At 41.3% G+C, this 25,621-nt stretch overlaps 1 protein-coding gene across 3 annotated transcripts in view; it reads left to right on the plus strand.

The window, feature by feature from the left end:
* SBF2 (SET binding factor 2) overlaps positions 1–25,621 on the plus strand; it is a 599,778-nt gene that overhangs the window by 392,047 nt on the left and 182,110 nt on the right. For all 3 annotated transcript variants that reach the window (XM_039537930.1, XM_039537931.1, XM_039537932.1), the window contains exons 14-16: positions 12,704–12,908; positions 14,866–14,975; positions 17,132–17,281. In XM_039537930.1, coding sequence (XP_039393864.1) covers positions 12,704–12,908; positions 14,866–14,975; positions 17,132–17,281 — 465 coding nt within the window. The remainder of the gene's footprint in view (positions 1–12,703; positions 12,909–14,865; positions 14,976–17,131; positions 17,282–25,621) is intronic.

Consider the following 25,621-nt stretch of genomic DNA (forward strand, 5'->3'; position numbering starts at 1 on the left):
TGAGTACACTCTTTCACGGTAAACCTTGCTGTTAACATTACATAGCACATGTGCTTTCTTTACAAGGTCACATTTTGCCTCTTATTGAGGGTATGCCAGTTGGTGTGAGAGATCACTCACGCAGGGCCGGGCAACAGAATTCGGCATGCAGGCAGTCTTTTGGCTTCTTTAACCTTCATAACATGTGGGAATGGTTTCAAACAGCAGGCCCTCATTTCCCATGCCAAGCAGCCATTGAGTTGGCCATTTAAAATGGGTTGGCAATTTAAAAGGAGGGGCTGCGGTTTCCGTGTTAACGTGCAACACAAACCCAACTAACCCTCCCCCAAACACCCAATTCTCTGGGATGATGGCTTCACCCCTTCCCCTACCGCGTGGCTAACAGTGGGGAACATTTCTGTTCAGCTACAGGCAAACAGCCCAGCAGGAACAAGCACCGCTGAATGTCTGCTTAATAAAATCACCCTATTTCAACCAGGTAACCATGAATGATATCACTTTCCTGAGGATAACACAGAAAAGAACGGATGTCGTTTGAATGCCAGCAAAACACCGGGACCATATGCTGCAATGCTTTGTTCTGCAATGATTCCCGACTACATGCTACTGGCCTGGCGTGGTAAAGTGTCCTACCATAGAGGACGGAATAAGGCTGCCCTCCCCAGAAACCTTCTGCAAAGGCTTTCAGAGTACATCCAGGAGAGCTTTATGGAGATGTCCCTGGAGGATTTCCGCTCCATCCCCAGACACGTTAACAGACTTTTCCAGTAGCTGTACTGGCCGCAAATGCCAGGGCAAATTAATCATTAAACACGCTTGCTTTTAAACCATGTATAATATTTACAAAGGTGCACTCACCAGAGGTCCCTTCAGCACCTTCAGGGTCCAGGAGCCTGCCTTGGGTGGCTTCAGGAAGTACTGGCTCCAGGTCCACAGTGAGAAACAGTTCCTGGCTGTTGGGGAAACCGGTTTCTCCGTTTCCTTGCTGTGAGCTATCTTCAACCTCCTCATCATCATCTTCCTCATCCCCCAAACCCGCTTCCGTGTTGCGTTCTACTCCATTGATGGAGTCAAAGCACAGGGTTGGAGTAGTGGTGGCTGCACCCCCTAGAATGGCATGCAGCTCATCATAGAAGCAGCGTGTTTGGGCCTGTGACCCGGAGCGAACGTTTGCCTCTCTGATTTTTTGGTAGGCTTGCCTGAGCTCCTTAATTTTCATGCGGCACTGCTGCAAGTCCCTGTTATAGCCTCTGTCCTTCATGCCCGTGGAGATTTTTTCAAATGTTTTTGAATTTCATTGCATTTCATTTACTGGAACGGAGTTCAGCTAGCATGGATTCATCTCCCCATACAGCGATCAGATCCCATACCTTCCATTTGGTCCATGCTGGAGCTCTTTTGCGATTCTGGGACTCCATGGTCACCTCTGCTGATCAGCTCACCACGCTGGCCAAACAGGAAATGAAATTCAAAAGTTTGCGGGACTTTTCCTGTCTGCCGGGTCAGTGCATCTGAGTTGAGAGCACTGTCCAGAACAGTCACAATGGAGCACTTTGGGATAGCTCCCGGAGGACAATACCGTTGAATTGCGTCCACACTACTCCAAATTTGACCCGGCAAGACTGATTTCAGTGCTAATCCCCTCGTTGGGGGTGGAGTAAAGAAATCGATTTTAAGAGCCCTTTAAGTTGGAAAAAAGGGCTTCGTCGTGTGGACGGGTGCAGGGTTAAATCGAGGAAACGCTGCTAAATTCGACTTAAAATCGTAGTGTAGACCAGGCCTTAAAGTTAAAGGCTTTTTTTTCAAGTGAATTTCCTTTAAACCTGTAATCTCTAAGTATCAAGGAAATTGCCAGTTAACCTCTGGATGTTAATCTCACTTTATCCCAAAACTCTGTAATCTGTAACTTTGGTAGGCTTTGGTTTGGTAACTTGCAGCACACAAGTCACATCAATAGCATGCGCACAGGTTGCCTGTTACATTTTCAGTTCACATTGTGTGAACATAGAGCAGTGGTTTTCTGTGAGCTGAGGGAGTAGTGTTCTCAGGGGATATCCTTTGATCCTTTATTTCATGGTTGAGCAGCGTGCATCATTGGACTGTTCTTGCTGTAAATCATGGGATTCAAAGCAGGAGCTAGATAGATTAGATTTTTTTTAAGCCCATATTTCTGCTGCCTACACCCCAGGCTTCCTTCTTGGGTGGGCTAGCACAATTTTCAAATTGCTGTCTACTAGCATGGACCCAGAAATGCACAGCTCCACTATCCTGGCAAGTGTGAATATGAAGAGGCTGCTTGGACTGTATTACAGCATTCAAACCCAGACACATTCAACACTGGACTTTCCCTGCCACACCACCGAGCAGATGCTGTGGGTCCAGGAGAATATTCAATGGCAGCATCACTGGCTCCTTCAGCAACAGGACAACACTGCAAAACTGTTGCATCAAAATGAGGATGCTGAGCTGTTGGAACCAGAGGATCGGTTCAAGTGTCAGCTGCGCCATTTCTGGGCCCTGCCAACCTATGTAGAATAGTGGGAGACATTCATTCTGCATTAATGGCATGGCGGTTGGGCAAGTTATTCGGGGACACCCCGCCTTTCCTCTGATTCCCTGGTTAATGAAGCCATCCATAGGCCATTTGGAAAGAAGGAATGAACAATTTAACTATTGCCTGAGTAGGTACAGAATGGTGGTTGAGTGTGCATTTGGTCGTTTGAAAGGCAGATGTCACTGCTTATGGAATCATATGGAAGTATTAGGGAGAAAAATGCCCCAATCATTATAGCTGCATGTTGTATTGTGCACAATAACTGTGAGACCAAGGAGGATAGCCTTAGCAATGGGGTGGTAGGCGGAGGTGCAGAGACTTACTTGGTGGTTCAAGCAAGCAGCCAGACATCCCATAGAGAATGCTAACACCCAGTGGAATATTGTCATGGATGCCCTTTGTTCATGTTTTGAATCGCAAGGTTGAACACTTGTGGACATTCAGCTGCTAATCTATGGAGTCAGGTTGGGATAGCTGTGAGTAGAGATGGAAGGGGGATATTGCCTATAAACTTTTGTAAAACCAAATGAATTATTTTAGCTTTACTTAAAGGATTTTGTGTGTTACATGCCATGATGAGTCATAGTGGACCAAAATGGATTTTTAGCAATTTTTATTAGAAACAACAGTAACAAAGCCAAAAATAAAGTTTTATTTGAACTGATGGATAAATAATACTTTTTTATTTGAAAATACATTTACCAAAACAGTCAACTGACTAACTGTCAAAAAGAAAATCTTTATATAAAACAACAGTGCAAACCAAACAATTCAAACTGCAAAAATAACAAGGTTGGAAGAAGGGTTTAAAATTGCAGGCTCATATTCCCTCTGCCTCTTCTTGTGTGCAAGGACACTGTGGTTGAGTGCTATTGCTCAAAATTTTCATGTATGTTGCAGGCTCAAAAATGCTGGTTCCCAAGAGCCAGTGTTCTTGGTGGGCAGATGATGGACCTGAGAGGAGAATGGCATTTGGGACATGTGTTTTATGGGGAGGGGTTGTTGCTGGGCCCAGTAGTCAGTATTGTCCAGAGGCTGAAGGACATGCTGGGTCCCGGTTTATGGGACTGCATGGTTTGCTGGTCTAGCAGGAGCATGTCCTTCAACCTCTGGACAATACTGGCTACTGGATAATGTCTATGAGTTGCCTCTGTATCTGCTGGTCTTTTTCCATGCTCTCCTTGGCCATGGCTATTGTTTTCCTTGGCTACTGCCACAATCTCCTAGGAGAGCTACATTTCTTTCTGTTTCTGGGTCATCATGTACTGCCTTCACCTCTCAGTCAATGCGGTTTTTCTCCGGGACTTTGCTATGAGTTGACCAAACATCACTTCCTGAGTCTCTTTTTTGCCCCCTCAGGTGGGCCAGCCTCTCAACAGTAGATAGAGGCCCTGTCCTTGATGGTCTGGCTATTGCAGGTGCTGTGGTAGTGTGTGTGGGGGGGAAACAGTCACTTATTGTTCATATACCAGACAGGCCATGATAGGATTTTTTTTTAGGTATGTGTATGTGACTTTACTGTCTGCTGCATATGCAATTTGCCACCGTGCCTTAGTGGCATGGGGGGTGGAATTATGCTCCAGTTTTGGTTTTGCAGTTTTGTTTGTGCATTTGAGTTGCATCTGTGGGTTTGGAGGGGTTATGGAGGGCATCGGGGTGTGAAGCCAGATAGTAATCCCATCTGCATCCGCTTTAGGTTGCCCTGACTCTTGATGACATTACACAGAGGTGGGTGACTAGAAAGCAGAGAGTAGTCTTCTTCAAAAAGCCAAAGAGCAAACCAGAAAGATATGCATTGAAGTTGCTCACCAGGATAATCCTCCCAGAAGTGCTGCAAGAGTGGAAGGGGCTTGTGAATTATATTGGGGGAATGAGCATGCAGCCAATTCCCTATAATGTGTGAACCAAAATTGAGTCGTTTCTCAGTCTTAAGTTCTGCTTTATCTCCATTGCAGACATAAAGTGCAAAGAAAAATAGATAGAGTCCTGCAATGATTGCCAACTAGAATGTACATTACAGGACATTTAAATCTCATCAGGGAAGAGTTCTGTTTGCACCTTTACCAGATGTGTGATGTTCATGTAAACTATGAACACAATCAAACGTCTTTCCCTCTAAATATTGTCTTAATAAACTGTTGCACTTCGCACAAATTATTTTTTCATTATTTGAATGTGCTGCAAGAGAGAGGGTGGGGCAGAGGCTGCAGCTGTGCCTACTGTCTGCTGCCATTTCAGGGAGGAATAGGGCAGGAAGGGCATTTGCTGGGCAGGACAGATAAGGGAATGAGAAAGGAAAACAGGCAAATGAGCAAGCACCTTCTATGCCACGGTTTTGAAAACTGTCAATAGTCATGGCTTTAGCATGAGACAGAGGCCAGTCACTCATGTGGAACAGCCACCATTTTGGAAACATTGGTGGGGGTGTGCCAAACAGCGTGGGCCGATGGAGGGAGGGAGGGCACAAGGGCTGGATATTTGGAAGGTCTCCTAGCTCACATTCATCTGAAGTGGCTACCTCCATGGGGCCCCCGGAATAGAATGTAGAAAAACAATATAACACAATAATAATAAAAAAAATGGGAAGGATAGGTACTTCCCTTCCAAAGTTCCCTCCAGAGAATCTGGCCCTTCAGTTCTGCACTGGGTTTCTGGTTGGGACCTAACCTCAGCCAATGCAAGGCAAGAATTGGGGTACTTTGCAGCAGGATATTATTTCCAGTTGACCAGTGTCAGGGTCCTGGGTCCCAAAAAGATCATTGTCTATCAGGGCACAGCTCCTCTCTGGCATCCTTTCCCACTCATCCTCCAGCAGGCCTTGCTGGTTGTCCATAGTGGGCAGGAAAGTGTGGCCAGCAGGCTCCACGTGGTGTCTTGGACAGGTTGTGCTATAATTGTGTAGGATCCTGCAAGCTCCTCATAAAATGGACAGGTCACATGCCCCTTGCGGAATTGTATCCTTTTGTCCCCCCTTTCAATGTACTTACTCCCAAGTTGCTTGATCTTTATCTGGCATTGGTTGGCATCCCAGTCATGGCTCCTCTCAGACATCAGCTTGGCAACGTCCATAAAAAGGTTTTTATTCAGGTGACTGACCACAAGAGCTTTCTGCACCAACATTTCTTCCCAGATAGCAATGAGATCCAAGGTCCCAGCACAGCTTTAAACAGCTGGGCAAAGTATGTTGTGGGACTTCTGGAGCACTATCGTGGTTGCATCACAAGAATGCTGATACACTCAGATCCAGGAACAAATAGGTAAATTCTGGTTCTGTGCCAGCCTTTATGGGGAGGAGGAGATGTCCTGGGAACTTGACATCAGAGTCAGGGGAAGGTACACTGGTGGACAGGCAGGTCAGTAATGGTTGACTTGCAAGGCACTGTTAGAAACATTGGGGGGAAAATGGTATGCAGCAGTTTTGTCCACGTGAACATTAGACCACACTAATTCAATTTGTAGCAAAACCTAGTCCACTTGGCAAGAGGACTCCAGAGTTCATGGCAAATGTGGAGTGAGTGCACAGTAATGGATTATGTTGTGTGTATGCAAACCATTTTCAAACTGCATTCACTGCATTTGATCCTCTTATTAAACCCCTGTGTAGACAAGCCGAAAGCCAGGGGTTCTCACAAGAAAATTTGTGGTGGCCTTAGAGGGCGGCCACCAACCCTTTCCTAAATTTTCCTAAAATACTTTATTAACTTTAGAAAAAACAAATAAAGATGCTCATATCCTTGTCCAAATCATTGTAATTTATTTATGTAGGGGTTTTTTTTCAGTCTCAATAATAAAAATAATGTACAGTTGTCACTATTCTTTACTGGACCTAAGCAGAATAGAAACAAAATAAGGTGCTTTGCGAGTTCTTTTCTTTTTTGTTGTTACTTTTGGGGTTTTTAATTGCTGGTTTGTTTGTTTTTTAGACTTGCTAGTCTGCTCCTTTGAAAACTGATATTTGTACGTTTGTTAATATCGCTTTTCACAGCAGACGTACTCAGCCCTGGTAAGTCGGTGGACAAATCAAGCTCTGAATGGAGAGGTGGGTAGGGAGGCAGCGGGGGCCAGGTCAATGGAGGGCTGGGGAAGACGGTGGCCATGGGCAATGGAGGGCAGGGTGGTGAGGCCGGAGCCCAAAACCCGGAGCCGGAAGCAGAATCCCCATGGCCGAAGCCCAAGCCCCACTGCCCCTGGGAAAGGGGAACTCACACAGGCTGCCTGCTCCTCTGGCATTTGTGGCTCCAGAGGGGGGCAGGGCCCAACCCCTACTGGTGGCCCCAGGGAAGGGTGAATGCTTTGCTGCTCCCCCACCTCCTAATCACTACCCAGGAGGCTGTGGCCACAAGAAAAACCCATGGCGGCCACATGTGGGAAACGCTAAGCGCATGTGACTATTTAGACAATACTTTTAATGTTTCTTAAAATGGAGAGTCAATATTAATTCATTTTAGTCTAATTTATGAGCATAAATATTTTAAATCACGGACCTTATAAAATTACTTGAAAACAAAGTTACCACCGGTGACAAATTGTAGTTAACAATTAAGTGATATTCCTCAGACTGTCATGCATACAGCCACATATATTAAAATCTGAATCTATTTAAATAGAAAGCATCATGGTGCACAACATACATTCCAAAAGTTATGTAAAGGGTTCCTGGTGTAATCATTCTTAACCGCCCAAGGCGTTGAAGGGGTTAATTTGACAACTGTTCCCTACTATTTTTATGTAGTGAGCTTGATAGTTTAGACTTACATTCCTGATGATTTCACACCTGGAATGGCATAATACTGGCACTTATTCTCAGGAATTTGTGTAGTATAAGGCTTGATTTTCCCCATAATTTAAGTGGGGGTCATAATGTGAATCTTGATTATTTGATTTTAAGTAGATAGAAAGATGGGAACATTTTTCTACAGAATAAGTGCTGCACATCATCTACATTTATCAGCATGCAGGTCCTATTCAGGACTTATTTTTTAGAAGCAGAGAATCTGCATTAGTGTGATTAATCACTGGCATTGATTTTCCACATTGCATAATAGCAAAACCTATGGCTTGAAAAGCCTTCTCAGATGTAATTTTTCATTACATTCATAAAGGATTAAAGTGCTAGCTAAGAATACCTTCAATCATTTAGTCTGATGCTAGATTGACAAACTTTACAGATAGAATTTTGCTACCCAGAAAACAGAAGAGCTTTCTTTTATCTTTCGTAAAATTAAATACATAAACAGTCATCAGCTTGTGTTGACAGTTGGTTACTACTTATCTGGGATGGATTTAAAACTAGTGACTAAGAGGTGAAAAACTGAACTGGATATCACACTTCCCAAATTCATAGCCATCCAGTTCTGCTTCTTTGTTTTTTTTAAAACTTTTTGCTGCAGCTTTTAACAGGACCTCCTCTGTCATGGTAATTGTAGAAGACTATAGGAATGAAAGACTAATGATACTACACTGGAACAATACTCTCAATGCAGCCAAGTTTGATGAACTTGGCTGGAAATGTGAAAATTTACAATTTTTAAAGGCTGACCTCATGATGTTGTTCTCTTAACATTTCTTTACCAGAGTTATAACATGACACACATGTTGTTTTAATATGATATGAAATACACTGGCATCTTCTGAAAAAATGATATGGGATATAATTTGTTGACTTTCCTGCTGACATAGTAAGTATTAATAACCTCCCTTGGAAGTATCTGAGAGATTAGGATTTGGCTAGAATATACCCACATATATGCTCCATGTTATCGCTTATTACCTTCTAGACATCTCAGGCTTGCCCAATACTCCCTAGTTTGATTTCATTGAGAATTTGTCTCAATAAAGCGAAAGGCTGAATTTTACTGTTTTCCCTGCAAAGGGTCAAATTCTTTCCTCATGCCCCATTCAACACCATTGGACTCAATGAGATTGTATATCATATAAATGAAGGTAGAATTTGGCTCTGACTCTTTAAGGAATATAGTTGAGGTTAGGTTTTCCAATGTGCATTATTTAGTATTTACCAATGTTGAATTTGATCTGCCATTTTGTTGCCCAGTCACCCAGTTTTATGAGATCTCTTTGTAACTATTTGCAGTCAGCTTTGGACTTATCTTGAGTAATTTAGTATCATCTGTAAACTTTACCACCTCACTGTTTACCCCATTTTCCAGATCATTTATGAATCTGTTGAACAGCACTGGTTCCAGTATAGATCTTTGGGGAACCTGTCTCCACTGTGAAAACTGACCTTTTATTCTTACCTTTTTGTCCTATATTTTAATGATCCATGAGAGGACCTTCCCTCTTATCCCCTGAGTCTACACAGACCCAAGTGGCTTGAAAGCACAGGCAATCCAAGGGTTAGGCTCAGTAAAGCTGACTGGTGACCATGCAATGAGAGGGGGACTCAGCCAGGGCTGTAATAGTGGCCTTTTCTTTCTGTCCACGTAGCTGAATCTCTCTCCAGACCCTTCTCATTTCTCATCTTGACTACTGCAACATTGTCATCTCTGTCCATGAGAAATGCAACTTAGTACCATTTGTATCCATTTAAAAACAGCTGTAAACTTCATTTTTATGGTTCATCACTTCAATCATTCCACACCTCTCTTGCAACCCTACAGTGGCTCACCCTTCTCCACCGCATGAAACGCAAAGTAGTCTTTTTCATTTTTAAGTCCTTCATGGCTTATTCCCCGTACCACGAGTTATTTTGTATACACTATTGAGATATCAGTCTCCACCTCTGCTCTGCTAATGATGCCAGCCTTCATTGCCAATTTCTTAAATTTTAAAACAAGCATTTTACTCTCTCTTCTCCTCCCCCATGCATGGAAGGAGCCCCTCTTAAACACTCATAAAGTCACCTCGTTGCTCTCCTTAATATCCCATCTTAAAATTCTCCTCTGCTGTGATGCCTACAAAGAACTTGTTAGTAATTAGGCAACTGGTATGTTTTGACTGCTCTTCCCTTGCTCAGCAATGTTGTCTTGTTACTACCTTGTGCTCCCATGTTTGTTTGGTGTATCCACCAGTTCTCTCTTGTCTTATATGCAGACTTCGAGTTCTTTGTGTTTGCACAGCACCTGGTACAGTGGAGCTCTGATCTGTGACTGGGCTCCTAGGCAGAACCTCACTACAAATAATGTAAGAATGTTACTGGCATGATTAACAATGAATCCCAGAAAGTAGCTGATTGAAGAGTAAATCTCTTATCAATCTGATTGACATTCACACCACCCCCAGTAGCAGTGAGATACAATGCTATTAATACCAACCATGGGAGAGGTCTTCCTGAAAAAAGCAGGCTTCTGCTACATTTACTAAAAGGCAGAACACATGTCTGCATGTAAGAGAAGCACTGCATTCATAGTGGTACAGAGAGATCCCAAGACAGCCTACAGAGCCACAGCAAACCAACCAGATATCCTGAGTAGACACTGCAGTTATAGAAGCCTATTACATGATTCCGTTGCAGCACAGCACATAAGTGTTGAGACTGAGGCCAGCCTCATACTGATTACGTAGCAGCTAATGTAGAGATCATTCTAATGGAACAAATAAATCAATGTCCTGCTGTCATAAATAAACAGATCAGGGTTAAGGTCTCTTTTACCTGTAAAGGGTTAACAAGCTCAGTAACCTGATGAACACCTGACCAGAGGACCAATCAAGGGACAAGATAATTTAAAATCTCTGTGGAGGGAAGTCTTTGTCTGTCTTTCTTTGTTTGGAGTTAGTCTCTTTTTGGATTTAAGAGAGGCCAGTCATATCCTTCAAGTTCTCCAAGTTTCCTGAAATAGTCTCTTCTATTCAATATAGTGAGTATTAGTTAAAAAGGCGGATTAGTCTTTTGAGTTGCTTTCCGTATTTGCAATTGTGAGTTTGCTGGAAAAATTCTTTATTTCTGTTTGCTGTTAATGATTATTCTGAGGAGGAGGGAGGGGGAAGTCTCTCCAGGTTTATAAGTCAGACCCTGTGATATTTTTCCATCCTGGTATTACAGAGATAGTGTACTTTCTTTCTTTCTTTTAATAAAATCTTTTCCTTTTAGAACTTGATTGATTTCTTCCCTTGTTTGGATTTTCAGGGGAAGGGGAGGGGGGAAAGTGAATCCCTCTTTGGTTTGATTCAAGGAATTTGAATCCAAGTATCTCTCCTAAGCACTAGGAGAGGGGAGGGGGGAAATGGTTTGTTTCCCATTGTGTTGAGATTCAAGTTTGAATCTGTGTTCCCAGGGAAAGTTTTGGGGGAACAGGGAGTGGGTCAGACACTTAAAAACTGACTGGTGGCAGCGAGAACCAGATCTAAACTAGGATTTTAATTTAGAGGAGTCCATGCAGGTCCCCATCTTGTGAACGCTAAAGTTCAAAGTGGGGAATAAACCTATGACACCTGCCCTGCTCTGAAGTTAAGGTTGCACATTTTTTTCTTTTTTGCTTAGAAAGGTTCTCTTACCTACAATTTGCAGTGGGGGGGGGCAAATGGGTTTTTTGGATTAAAAAGTAAGTAATAAAGAACACAGAATGGTGAATGAAATATGAATGGATGTGAATTATCATGTCTTTAACTACCTTTTCTGAGTCCAGTGTTCCTGAATAATTTAACATTCTTTTCAGGGATTGAGTATATTCAGAAATCTTTGCAGCTATGCATAATGCTCCAGATCAGTCTAAATGCATCTATATTAGCACAAGGCTTTTTACCCAGGCAAAAACTATTAATACAAAAATATTAAGATTTGCATTGAGCCAGGGTTGCAAATCTCAGTTTCACCAATTTTTTCTTAATATCATATCACCATCCCTGCAAGTATCACTTATCAAACTGAGGGACGATTTAGATACCTTTTATATAAAAATAAAATCACTTGAGTCCCAGTGATTCTTCAGCTGAGCTGCTTTAAGGACCTTACATAGTATCCAAATTAATGTTTGGAAGATTAGGCCAATTTCTGTTTTCTTCAGATGAAGAGGATGAATTTGTTATACTGTAAACTAGTTTTGCGTGACAAATAATTCTTAGATCAAAGCATTTCAGATCAAGGGTGGGGAAAACTTAAAAGGTTTTTAGAATTAAGAACTGTAGAAATTTTTTTTTAAGTTGCAGTGTTCCATAAAAAAGCTCTAATACAATTCTGAAATAATTAATGTTTTGAAGCATGTTTTTCTAATTAAATTGATTACTTTATAGCTTATGCTTTAAAAATAATTTTAATTTCATCACAGTCTATTGGTTGAAGGGCTGTCATTGGTCTTGGTGCTCTTTATCCTCTCTGTTTTAAAAGGAGTTGACACATGATGTCTTTTCTAGGACCTTGACTTAGTGACCACTAATGCATGAGGCATATACAATCCTAGAAATGTAGGGCTGGAAGCAACCTTGAGAGGTCATTTAGTCCATCCCTACATGCTTATGCAGGACCAAGTATACCTAGTCCATCCCTGACAATTGTTTGTCCAACCTGTTCTTAAAAACCAGTAGCGATGGGGATTCCATAACCTCCCTTGGTGTAACCCAGGGGCAGGCAACCTATGGCACGCAAGCTGATTTTCAATGGTACTCACTCTGCTCAGTCCTGGCCACCGGTCAGGTCTGAGTTGCTTTGAATGCCAACAAAACTCATTTTATAAATTGTGTGGCTGAGGAGCATACTGTGACATTTCTCTGTCATTTCAACATCATGTGAGCTTACCCAGGAATTAAACAGTTCATAAAATCCTTTAAAATCATAAAAGCGAAGTTGAGAAAGTTACAGTGAAGGGGATTGGATTGATGAGAATTTGGAACATAACATTACTGTGTCATTTTGAGTATGTAGAGTTTTTATTTTTTAAGCATGAGGAGCACACAAATTGTCCATGAAATTGGGCTTTACGCTTTTTCAACAAGCCAAACATTCAATGCCTGCAAAATGTAGAAGAAATTTTTGGGCTTATGCAAAGATTATTGTAATGCTAAAATGTTCTGGTGCTATTACAAAGACTAAGGCCTTTTTCAGTAGCGGGGAGCACCTGCCAACTTCACCTATTGAGTGACAACTCAGTGATTACTCTTTATTTGTGTGTGTTCCAAGATATTGTGCTGCTTCTATATGAAGTGTTAATATAAAATAACTATATTAGGGTAAGATGTTATGTTTTTTGGTTGCAGGAGAATCCAAATCCTCACATGGCATTTCAGAAAGTTCCACGGCCCACGGAGGGATCCCATTTACGAGTTCATATCCTTCCTTTCCCCAAAATTAATGACAGCCGGGTTCAGGAACTAATTCAAGAAGGCCTGGCTAAGAACCAAAGTGCACCACCTGCTACTCGGGTAGAAAAAAAGTGTGTGGTTCCTGCTGGTCCACCTGTTGGTATGTTGCATTGTTATCTGCCGTATATTTATGAATCCACATTAGCATAAGTGAAAACATCTACTTTAATTAAAATGTGTTTTAATGAGGTGTTTTACTGAGAGATGAGGGAAAGCAAGAAGGGAATTCCTATTGTAATGAATTGAACATATCATTAATGTATCAAATTTGTTGTTCCCAATTCAGCACGTATATAGTGGGTTGGTTTCAGAATTAATGTAAGATCAGCGTGCCATTTCAATACCTTTTTTTATAAGAGCTAGGTATTATAAACTTTCTCAGAACAAATGCAGGTAGAAAGTTTCCGAAAGTAATGAGGAACTTGCCTTTATCTGATTGAACTGTAGATTTTCCAGTGTACACCTTTTTAATATTAATTCCCCTTCCTCATGTTGGCTATGTCAGTACACATAGGAGCTCTTATGTGGGTGTAGGGAGGAAAGGCATATTCTGCTCTCACATCCGTGGCATTCTCTCTATTTTTGATGGGGGGGAGAGGGGGAGAGAATGATCTTTTATCAAATAATCTCTAGAATTCAGCAAATTCTAGATAGGAGAACTGAGTTGTAAACTTGCTTTTCAAGTCAGAAGATCGTTTAAATGCTTGATTCTTCTGAGGATTTTTATTATAGAGGATCCAGTTTTGTAAATTCTTTGAAACAGCTCTAGGTTCCTCTACTTTAAGGAACCATGTATTATTTAATCAGGTTATCAAAAAGGATGATTCTTAGCACAATATACACAATGTTCATTGGACTGTCAACAGAAAAATCTGGCTACCTGAAATTTGTCATGGTTCATTGATTTGCACATTTTTGAGTGTAAGAATCCTCATGGAAAATGATGAATTACCCCCTTTGTTTTAGTAGAAGAATGAGGTACATCAAGTTGCATGCAAGACTTGAGTGTCTGCATTACACTTGTTTCAGTGTACATGATAACAGCAGTAATGGATAGTGAACTATCAATTTATTTAATAAATGCTTTGTGTTTTGTTTCTTTAAAAACCAGGCAAATATGGAACTATTCAGCTGTTTAACCTACAGCCGGCTAAAAAATAAGACCTATTTTAATTAGCCAGTGCAGTTTGTTGGATATAAAACTTAGGAGAGATAACCAATATGGTTATACGCTTTTGCAGCAAGGCAAAACAAAGATGCAAAACATGCATAACAAAGAGGTTGTCAGAGAGCGAGTATAACTTTAGGAAAGTGAAATTACAAACAGAAATTTGATGTGTTTCTGTAATACTGAGTTTGGTGAGTGTAAAAAAAAAGTATGGTTAGCATTGTGAGATGGAGCCGAAGAAAGATTCTCCACTAGTTCATTATCAACTGGCCTGGTAGCAACTCGAACATGAATCTGTGCATGTGGACAAACCAAAGAAGAGAGATTAAGACGAGGAGCCAGGAAGGGCAGAATTTTTTTAAAAAGAAGTACAAGTTGAAGTAATTAAACTGTTGTGCTCATGTAACTGTGATTTCTATCCCTGTACAGTAAGATGAAAATAAATGACAGGGGTCATGGGAATTCATTTTTTTCATGCCATATCGGTTAAGATAGTGATCTTGAAATCCAGACTCAATTAGTATGTTAATACTGTTAATTTAGTTTTACAGGTTGGAGTCTGGTTGCCTATATGAAAGAGACAACCAAAACAAGCAAATAAAGACTCCACTTAAAATTCAGAGCACGGCCACCAGCAAGCCAGCAGCAGGCTGTCCTGCATAAGGGTAACTGAAGAAAAGCAAGACTGAGCAAGAACTTGTTTTTAAAGGCTACTTAACAGTTTGTAAATTCCTTCTCGTATAAGCCTAATAATGACAACCAACTTAGTAAAATAAAATTCAGACTTGAAGCCATGTTAGAATTTTTCTAAAAGTACTGTCTAATTACTATTTGTGGCTTTTACAGAGAAACTGTTTCACATCTGTGTGTACTTCTCTTTCTTTGTTAGTTTCCATAATGGAAAAGGCCAGTACAGTTTTCAACAGTGCACAGAGGCTGGAAGTTGTTAGAAACTGCATCTCATTCATATTTGAAAATAAAAATTTGGAGACTGAAAAGGTAATAATAATAATAATAATGATAAAGTTAACTCTCCTAAATAAGCATTTACTGCCTCCAAGTTAAACTAGCACATGGTAAGTGACTGAGTGACTTCCTCACAAACCCTGTCACATTTCTTGTCGTGTTTTTTAATGTTCATTATCTGTTCAATCATTTAAATGAGTGATAATGGTAAGCAGTATAACCACCAAATGGTCTAAATACCATACCATATGGTAATGCACAATTGCTCCCTCTGAAGACCTGTTTTTAATGTTCAGTCTGATCGTTCAATTTTTGGCTAACCACCCAGAGATTATTCATCACATATTATTTTCTACATGGGTTTACAAAAAAGATCATTGAGAGTTCAGCCTAATTGTTTCAGTTGTGAGGAATGTAAACAAAAAATAGGCATAGTCATTTAGGGCAGGTCTACACTAAGGGCGGGGGTCGAACTAGGGTATGCAAGTTCAGCTACATGAATAGCGTAGCTGAACTCGAAGTACCCTAGTTCGAACTACTCACCCGTCCAGACGCCACGGGATCGAAGTCCGCGGCTGCAAGGTTAACTCCGCCACCGCCGTTTGCAGTGGTGGAGTACCGGAGTCGACCGGAGCGCGCGGGGAGTTCGAACTATCTCGTCTAGATTAGACGCGATAGTTCAAACTCCGAGAAGTCGAACTCACCGCGTTGACCCGGCAGGTAAGTGTAGACTAGCCCTTAATCTCATTGTTTGCCAACAGGTGCTCTACTGAACTTTTCAATTGAGTTAATTCTTGTCTGTTTTAAAAGTGATAACAGAATTTAGTACAATGTATAGAACACAGGACAGTGCTTAACTATTTGACTTACTCATTTTTAGTAAAATCCACTGGTAACTTGCCGCAATTGTTATTCTTGATAGTTTTATTATTTCTGCCTTTCAGATATGGCCAGCTTTTGTGGACTCCGTCCATGGAATTTTACAACTGTTAATTCAACAGCATATCATTTATTTATTCTTTTTACAACAAAAAGCTCAGGACAGAAAACCAAGTGGATTGTCAACTTGATTCAGAAAACAAATTAGAGCTTTAATTCTACTATTTTTTCAGTTTTGTACATATATCACATATGTAGTGGTGAAATCCATGTGATAAAATGAATTCTTAAGTGTCTTTGTCTCACCTGCATTGTGCCCACAAATCCACCTCTTTTGAGACTATTTCCAACACTCCAAACCTCTGAGCAACTTCTAGTGGCCGCATTTAAAGGGAGGGGAAAAAGTTGATCCAGAAATGTTATTTCGCCCCCCACTCATTAGATTTGGAGGAAGTTGTCTTTCAAATTTCATAGATCTGTGGTTCATGCCAGACAGTATTCGATCCTGAAATAGGAATGTAGTTTAATTATGTCAGAACTCATCAAGGCTGTAAAATGACATATATTAGCAGTGAATTCTAGATATGTCTGGAAAAGTTATTTTAGGAAATTTGTAGAGATTTCTAAAATTTAGCTATAAATTTGCTCTCCATGGAGACCTGTATAGATGAGTTCATGTACTAAGTCACTTGGCTTTAGTAGTGGAGGGGTATGAAAGAATCCCATTAAAATTAGTAATAATTTTTCCAAGCATTTTTAAAATAGTTTTTCCATAAAATATGTAGTTTATTTAGAATACATCATGGCATGGTATAAAGATTTTATTGGCACTTGTTTGGGATGATCTGCATAACATACTAGTGGCTCCACTGCTTGTGAATAATATGTCCATCCCAATCTCATGCTGAAAATTTTTATAATTCACTATATATCAGGACAGATTCTCAGGACCTAGCCTGTCATATGTTCTGTCTCGACCAGAGTGACAGAGAGCCCTCACTCTCATGCACAATAATCTTCTGACTGATTTCATATTCGTTTTGTTACTTATCTGTATTCATTTTTCCCACTTCGGGATTTAGCAGAAAATTTCTGCAGTTTATTAATTATGTATATAAAAAGAACAATGAGAGCTTGAAAGTCAATGCCTGGTTTAGCGAAAAATCAGTTATGAGAATTTGATGTTCTGGCTCTGGATTCATTTGGACTTTTAATTTACTGTTCTTATTTGAAGTGTCTTGACAAAGAATTAAAGACATTAAAATGATCTGAAATGCCACTTTAATGAGGTTAGGATTTCTTCTCTGCAGACCCTGCCCGCTGCATTGAGGGCGCTAAAAGGAAAGGCAGCTCGACAGTGCCTCACACAGGAGCTAAGCCTGCATGTTCAGCAAAATCGGGCAATACTGGATCACCAGCAGTTTGATTACATAGTGCGGATGATGAACTGTACTTTACAGGTACTTTATGCTTCTTTTGGCCTCCTTTCCCATTCCTCCTTGGTTACTTTAAAACAGCATTGATGGTGGTGGTGGGGAAACAAAATAGAGTTTGATCGGGGGCAATGCACTGTAGTAGATTTAACAAGTGTTATCTGTCCATAGAGTTCTGAGACCTTTAGAGTTGAAAAGATAACAATCCAAGATCCACGTTGCTCTGGCCAACCAAGTACATCTATTCAGTACCATAGTGTTAAATCTCCTTTCCATTCATACTGTAATATGATGTTCAATTTTTTGTTTTCTTTTGAAAAATATTAATTATTCCATTAAACATATTGCCATCCTTAAAGAAATTGCCTTTTAAAATTGTTTCAATTGAGTTGAAGCTCAGGATCTGTCTATTTTATGCTATTTCTGTTGAGAACCTTAGCTTGAGAGTTCTTTACTGACATTTTGCACGGTGAAATCCAATGGTTCTGAAAAGTGCCACCAATATGGACAAAAGCATAGACCATCCATTATCCAGTAAGTGGTGCCAATTGATTGGTACAATATCAGTTAGAGAATCCCCTTTCACTATAGACCATCAATACAGAAATGGATTTACTTGTCTCACGTGCCAAAGACAATTTTAACAGTAATAGTTTATTTTATCTGATTAATGATATTGTATGTTACATAGCAAAAAATTACTTATTGGCTAGAGAGAAAATTCTGACTACCTTGTAAAGATGACAGCTTTAATTTGGTTTCAGTTAACCTGTAAAAGTGATTGGGGGACTGGTATTCATGTTTGTCAGTGGTGAGATTTTAGTGTCAGAGGTACTCCCTACAGCTGTTTATTGCTTGATTTTGAGATGATCCTAATGATTATTTTTTTTTAAGTATTCTGTAGCCAAAGTCTGAACAGCCTATTCCAGCCAAACTAAAATAAAATAAACCATGTAGATCATTTTGGCCTTCATTTGAACTATTTGGTCTGCCTATCTACTGGCATGTACTTGTCAGAAATTGTAGGTCTGATCTAAAAGTCTGCAGGGTTTCAGCCTAACATCTGAATATGTTTAAAATATTTTACATTTTTAGAGTGTGATAATGTTTGCTATGGGTAATTTGTATCTCTAAACCTTTTTTCCTTTAAATCATTAAAGTTCTAAGAATTACATTACAAAATGTAAAAGAAAGATCTTTGAATATCAGCTCTTTATGGGTTTCCATTCTTAAAACAAAGGGTCAAGCAAATTTCCTCATTTTAATTCATCTGGCTAGTTGTTTTAAAGATGTTTCTCCGTGTTTTAATATTAACTTTTTGTGGTGTATAGTGTACATTATGGTGTAATGAGAAGAAATTCAGAAAGATCATTATAGCATCTGTATTGTCATGCAGATTAGAAGAAAACGAAGAATACAGCCTCATAATTTAGAATACAGCCCATAATCGTTTAGAAAACGAAGAATACAGCCTCATAATTTAGAATACAGCCCATAATCGTTTAGAAAACGAAGAATACAGCCCCATAATTTGACACCATTTTGTAATGTTGTATATAATTTGTTACACTAAAAATAGTATGGCTTTTACCTTCAATTTGTAATAAATTTAAATAGCCATAGATGTGTACGTTGATGATTATTTGAATATGAACTGTGTATGGCTATATGATGCACTGTATCTTTCATAGTAAAAACTCACCACATCTTAGACTCATGCTGATATTGAATGTTACAAATAGGCCCAAAGGTGAAAGCTTAGCCTTGAATTTGTTATTTATGGTCAACATGGGATTTATTAATATTTATATTTCTTCTTAGACCTGTGTGCTTTTCAGGGTCTAAGTTAACAGTCTGAACATTTTTAAAGCAGTGAAAGTTCCATAGCCATGTGTCCAAATATCAGTAATGTTATTTTAGAAAAGCAGTATTGGTCAAAATGAACCAAATCTAGATAACAGTGATTTTATCAATAAATAATTAAATAATTATTATTGCTTTCCCTAACCTTGAGTTCTGTTTCCTATACATAAGATGGCAAGGTTTTTTTCCAGTATGCATAAGATAGAGTATAATTACCACAGTAAGATTGCTTATTTCCTTTATCAAGCAGTTTTTATGCCGACGCAATGAAAAGTGGTTGGCAAAACACATAGCCCTCCTGTGCATTTGTCTGTCACTCAAAAGCAAGATCAGCTCATAAACCTGTCTAAATAGTTCCATTTGCTTGGAATATGGAAATAATTACATGAAAATAGCTGTGATTGAGAAATATTACTTTTTCCAAGTTTGAAGAGATTGAGGTTGTTTAAGCAGTTATGAGGTGATTGTTCAAATGACAGGTATATGTGTAGGACTGTGCTTCTTCATGTTTTACGTAAGATTTAGTGTAAATAACTACTTTGTCGCATTCTTTTTCTGTAATGCTGACTTTATTAAAACTACCACAAGAGCGGTAAGAACACCCATTGTTTATATAAATAAGGGGTTTTTAGGTGTCAGCGTAGCAGCCGTGTTAGTCTGTATCCGCAAAAAGAACAGGAGTAATTGTGGCACCTTAGAGACTAACAAATTTATTTGAGCATAAGCTTTCGTGGGCTACAGCCCACTTCATCGGATGCATGCAGTGGAAAATACAGTAGGAAGATATATATATATATACACAGAGAACATGAAACAATGGGTGTTACCATATACACTCTAACTAGAGTGATCAGTTAAGGTGAGCTATTACCTGCAGGAGAGAGAAAAAACTTTTTGTAGTGGTAATCAAAACGGACCATTTGCAGCAGTTGACAAGAAGTTGTGAGGAACAGTGTGTGTGTGGGGCGGAATAAACATGGGGAAATAGTTTTACTTTGTGTAATGACCCATCCACTCCCAGTCTTTATTTAAGCCTAATTTAATGGTGTCCATTTTGCAAATTAATTCCAATTCAGCAGTCTCTCGTTGGAGTCTGTTTTTGAAGTTTTTTTGAGACTTTTAGGTCTGTAATCGAGTGGCCAGGGAGATTGACGTGTTCTCTGACTTTTTTTTAATGTTATAATTCTTGACGTCTGATTTGTGTCCATTTATTCTTTTACGTAGAGACTGTCCAGTCTGGCCAATGTACTTGGCAGAGGGACATTGCTGGCACATGATGGTATATATCACATTGGTAGACATCCTAGCCCAGGGGTGGGCAAACTTTTTTGGCCCAAGGGCCACATCTGGGTATGGAAATTGTATGGTGGGACATAAATGCTCATGAAATAGGGGGTTGGGGTGTGGGAGGAGGTGAGGGCTCCAGCTGGGGATGTGGGCTCTAGGGTGGGGCTGGGGATGAGGGGTTTGGGGTGCAGGTGGGTGCCCTAGGCTGGGACCGAGGGATTCGGAGGGCGGGAGGGGGATCAGGGCTGGGGCAGGGGGTTGGGGTGTGGGAGGGGTTCTAGTGTGCAGGCTGCAGGCGGCGCTTACCTCAAGCAGCTCCCAGAAGCAACGGCATGTCCCCACTCCGGCCTTTACACAGTGGCGTGGCCAGGCAGCTCTGTGTGCTGCCCTGTCTGCAGGTGCCATCCCTGCAGCTCCTATTGGCCGTATTTCCAGGCCAGTGGGAGCTGTGGGGGTGGTGCTTGGGGCAAGGGCAGCATGCAGAGCCCCCTGGCTGCTCCTACCCATAGTAACCGGACGGACGACATGCCATTACTCCCTGGCGGGAGCTCAAGGGCCGCATTTAAAAAATCTGGAGGGCTGGATGCAGCCCTTGGCTGTAGTTTGCCCACCTCTGTCTTAGTCTCATGCAAATATGTTCTCAGGAGCAAATCCACCACAGTTCTGCTTCATGAGGGAGACAGGATGTAGAATATTGCCTAGGAGAATCCGTGCCTCAAGTTCCTGGCTGAGGAAAGGGAAAAGGTGTAGCCAGTGCACTGACAAACCATGCAAATGATCTGGGCCAGTGGTCTCTGTAGGAGGAACATAGTGTGCTGTGACTCAGAGGCTTCAGAAGCAGCCACAAACTGGCTATAAAACTGATTCATGCCCTATCTCTGGGTTATGAAGGATTCCTTTTCTTCCCACATTTCCCTGTATATCCCCCTTGTAACATTCATTTACCCAGCTTTTGTGCTGGGGACGTGAGTTTGGCCCTTCAGAAATATTCCTGACCCAGTTATTTATGGGCTGTTACAGAGATAAAAACAAAACCAGTAAAACTGTCCAGAACTGACCAAAACAAATTGTTAGTACTCCAAGCGGCACCGACTAAATTAGCTTCTTTTTTTTTTAAAGGCATACTATGTAAATAGTGAAATTATTTTACGCACACACTGTTTTCTGCTAGGACTTATTTTAATTTGTCTGGCCTTCTTGAGCAATAGCATTTGAAGCTACCTTGCACATTTTAATAGCATTCTTAAACCTTTTCTGATTGGAGTCACCCAATACCCATTTTTTTTTAAGTATCGTTACTTTTGCGTTCATCCTATGTAGTCTGTAGATGTTAAATACTAGGCATTCAGGTGCAGCCGTTGAATGTAATTTTTTTTTTAAATCTTCTGACCTAATTGCTAAAATACTGTAAAGGTTTCGTGAACTTTTCTTATCTAAGAATAACATGGTGACAAAAGTTTGACAGTATTTACAGGCCATTTTAGTTTGGAGCTATGATATTCTATCAGCAAGGGGAGGATTAAGACGCATGGCCTTTTTGAGTCCTTGGAGCAGGGCTTAATAATCAGAAGAGAGTAGAGGAACAGTGTTGTTGTAAATGCCCTCTCCTCAAATTCTCAAAACAAGAGGTAGAGCACACCTAACTTAGAATATGCAGAGGGAACAGATATATTGAGTAAGAAGGTCTCTGAGTATCTCCATACTTTTTTAAAACATAAAGTGGAGCCATCCATTTCTTAGTAGCAAGCTTGGCCAATTTGCAAGATTTTTCTGATTCTTTCCCAGACATTTATACAGTTAGTTAGAGATGTAATCGATAACATTTGTTGCTCCACATGTGGAAAACAGTCACTATTATATTTTCAAGCTGAAGACATCTTGGGGCAGAGACAATCTTTTTGCTCTGTGTTTGTACAACACTTAGCAAAGTGGCATCTGGTCCATGACTAGGACTCGAAAGTGCTATGCTAACACAAATAATAAATAATGGTAATTCATAATTTAAGTGTGTCCCTCTTTGTCCACCCACCTTGGGTTTTGGAAAAAAAAAATTCTTAATATATATAGTGGCATTTAGCTGATTTCCTTTATCAACTAATGGGTGGAAAGGATAACTTTTTAAGAGGACATGTTACACTCCTTTATAAAAAGGAGCTATAAAATCGAGATGTATAAAGTGATTTCTCACCAAAGCATTTATAGATGCATCTATGATGGGATTCCTGTGGTACAACATTGAACTGTGGGATCGCTGTGCCCCGTAACACTCCTCCATGATGCTTTGCTAGTGACAAGAAGCAAACCTCTCAAGGTGCTGTGGTCACTCAGTCAACATCATTCAGTTACATGAATGCTCTCTAAGCCACTCATGAATCATACACAGGGAAACACCAGCGCTCAGAATCATCTCTTGAACAATGCAAGCTCATTAATTACTGTATATACTTGTTCATTAGCTCATTCGTTTATAAGCAACCCCCCAAAATGGATAGATAAAAATAGCAAAAACTGTATGACCCTTTCACAAGCCGACCTTATATTTCAGGGGTTGGAAAACTTTGGCTCCCAACCCGTCAGGGTAAGCCGCTGATGAGTTGGGATGTTTTGTTTACTTGGAGCATCTGCAGGCATGGAGCCCCTCAGCGCCCTCTGGCTGCAGTTCACCGTTCCCACCCAATGGGAGTTGCGGGAAGTGGCGCGTCACTTCCCGCAGCTCCCATTGGCTGGGAATGGCGAAATGGCGAACCGCAGCCACAGGTTGCTGAGTGGCTCCATGCCTGCAGACACTCCAGGTAAACAAAACAACGATGTATTAGATATTCAATTCAATGATTCCATAGAGTTTAAAATCATCAAATTTTGGTGTAGACCCATTTATAAGCCAACCCCCGCTCTTTGATGCATCACTGTTCTACCAAAAATATACAGCTTATGAACGAGTATATATGGTAGTTCCAAATGGCATCACTTCGTCAAAGGATAGTCGACATGATTACTAGCCTTTGTAATCAGAGTAGATTCCCCAAGCAATTTAGACAAATTCACTGGTAAGGATAAAACATTAAAACAATTTTATTAAATACAGAAAGATAGATTTTAAGTGTTTATTAGTGGTAGGCATAAAGATCAGAGATAGTTACCTAAGAAAATAAAAAGTAAGCATGCATTTTAAATCCTAAACGTTCAGACTAAGCAAGATTTGAATCAAACAGCTTTTCTCACACCGCTGGATATTGCAGGCAGGTTACAGTTCTTAATACACAGGCTGAATTTCCTTTTCAGCCTGGAACCAGTCTTCTCAGTTCAAACTCTGTCTTTCCAGCATTCTTGTTGCCTTCAGCACAGGTGAAGGAGGAGAGAGGTGGACTCATGATGCCACTGTTCCTTATTTTATACTCTCAATTCATGTCCCAGGAAAGATAATGGCCCAGGTATGTCCTGCTGAGCCATGCTGAGTCACAGCATCGAGCAATCCCCATTGTGTGGTGCTCAACTGTCTCTAAGGGTACGTCTACACTACGGGACTATTCCGAATTTGCATAAACCGGTTTTGTAAAACAGATTGTATAAAATCGAGTGCGCGCGGCCACACTAAACACATTAAATCGGTGTTGTGCGTCCATGGTCCGAGGCTAGCATCGATTTCTGGAGCGTTGCACTGTGGGTAGCTATCCCGTAGCTATCCCATAGTTCCCGCAGCCTCCCCCGCCCCTTGGCATTTCCGGGTTGAGATCCCAGTGCCTGATGGGGCAAAAATCATTTTCGCGGGTGGTTCTGGGTACAGCCTCACCCCTCCCTCCCTTCCTCCCTGAAAGCGGCAGACAACCGTTTCGTGCCTTTTTTGCTTGGAGAACTGTGCAGACGCCATAGCACAGCAAGCATGGACCGTGCTCAGCTCAATACCGCAATCGTGGATGTTTTAAACACCTCGCGCACTCTCGTGCAGTATATGCTGAACCAGGACCTTCGAACCGAGGCGAGTAAGAGGCGGATACGGCAGCGCGGCGATGACAGTGATGAGGACGTAGACACAGAATTCTCTCAAACCGCGGGCCCCTGCGCTTTGGAGATCCTGATGGTAATGGGGCAGATTCTATCCATTGAACGCCGATTTTGGGCCCGGGAAACAAGCACTGACTGGTGGGACCGCATTGTGTTGCAGGTGTGGGACGATTCCCAGTGGCTGCGAAACTTTCGCATGCGTAAGGGCACTTTCATGGAACTTTGTGACTTGCTTGCCCCTGCCCTGAAACGCCATAATACCAAGCTGAGAGCAGCCCTCACAGTAGAGAAGCGAGTGGCGATAGCCCTGTGGAAGCTTGCAACGCCAGACAGCTACCGGTCAGTCGGGAATCAATTTGGAGTTGGAAAATCTACTGTGGGGGCTGCTGTGATGCGAGTAGCCAAAGCAATCACTAAGCTGCTGCTACGAAAGGTTGTGACTCTGGGAAACGTGCAGGCCATAGTGGATGGCTTTGCTGCAATGGGATTCCCTAACTGCGGGGGGGCGATAGATGGAACCCATATCCCTATTTTGGCACCGCAGCACCAGGGCACCCAGTACGTAAACCGGAAGGGGTACTTTTCAATGGTGCTGCAAGCACTGGTGGATCACAAGGGACGTTTCACAAACATCCACGTGGGATGGCCAGGAGGGTTCATGGCCTCGCGTATTCAGAAGCACTACTCCGTTTAAACGGCTGCAGCAAGGGAATTACTTCCCAGACCAGAAAATAACCGTTGGGGATGTTGAAATGCCTGTCGTTATCCTGGGGGACCCAGCCTACCCCTTGATGCCATGGCTCATGAAGCCATACACAGGCAGCCTGGACAGTGGTCAGGATCTGTTCAATTACAGGCTGAGCAAGTGCAGAATGGTGGTGGAATGTGCATTTGGCCGTTTAAAGGCGCGCTGGCGCACATTACTGACTCGCTCAGACCTCAGCCAAACCAATGTCCCCTATGTTATTGCTGCTTGCTGTATTCTCCACAATCTCTGTGAGAGTAAGGGTGAGACCTTTATGGCGGGGTGGGAGGCTGAGGCAAATCACCTGGCCGCTGATTACGCGCAGCCAGACACCAGGGAGATTAGAAGAGCACACCAGGAAGCGGTGCGCATCAGAGAAGCTTTGAAAACGAGCTTCATCAATGGCCAGGGTACAGTGTGACTGCTGTGTTTGTTGATGAACACCCACCCCCCCTTGATTGACTCAGTCC

Source organism: Mauremys reevesii, linkage group 4 (assembly GCF_016161935.1).
Source record: "Mauremys reevesii isolate NIE-2019 linkage group 4, ASM1616193v1, whole genome shotgun sequence".
In the NCBI taxonomy this organism is placed as follows: domain Eukaryota; kingdom Metazoa; phylum Chordata; order Testudines; family Geoemydidae; genus Mauremys; species Mauremys reevesii.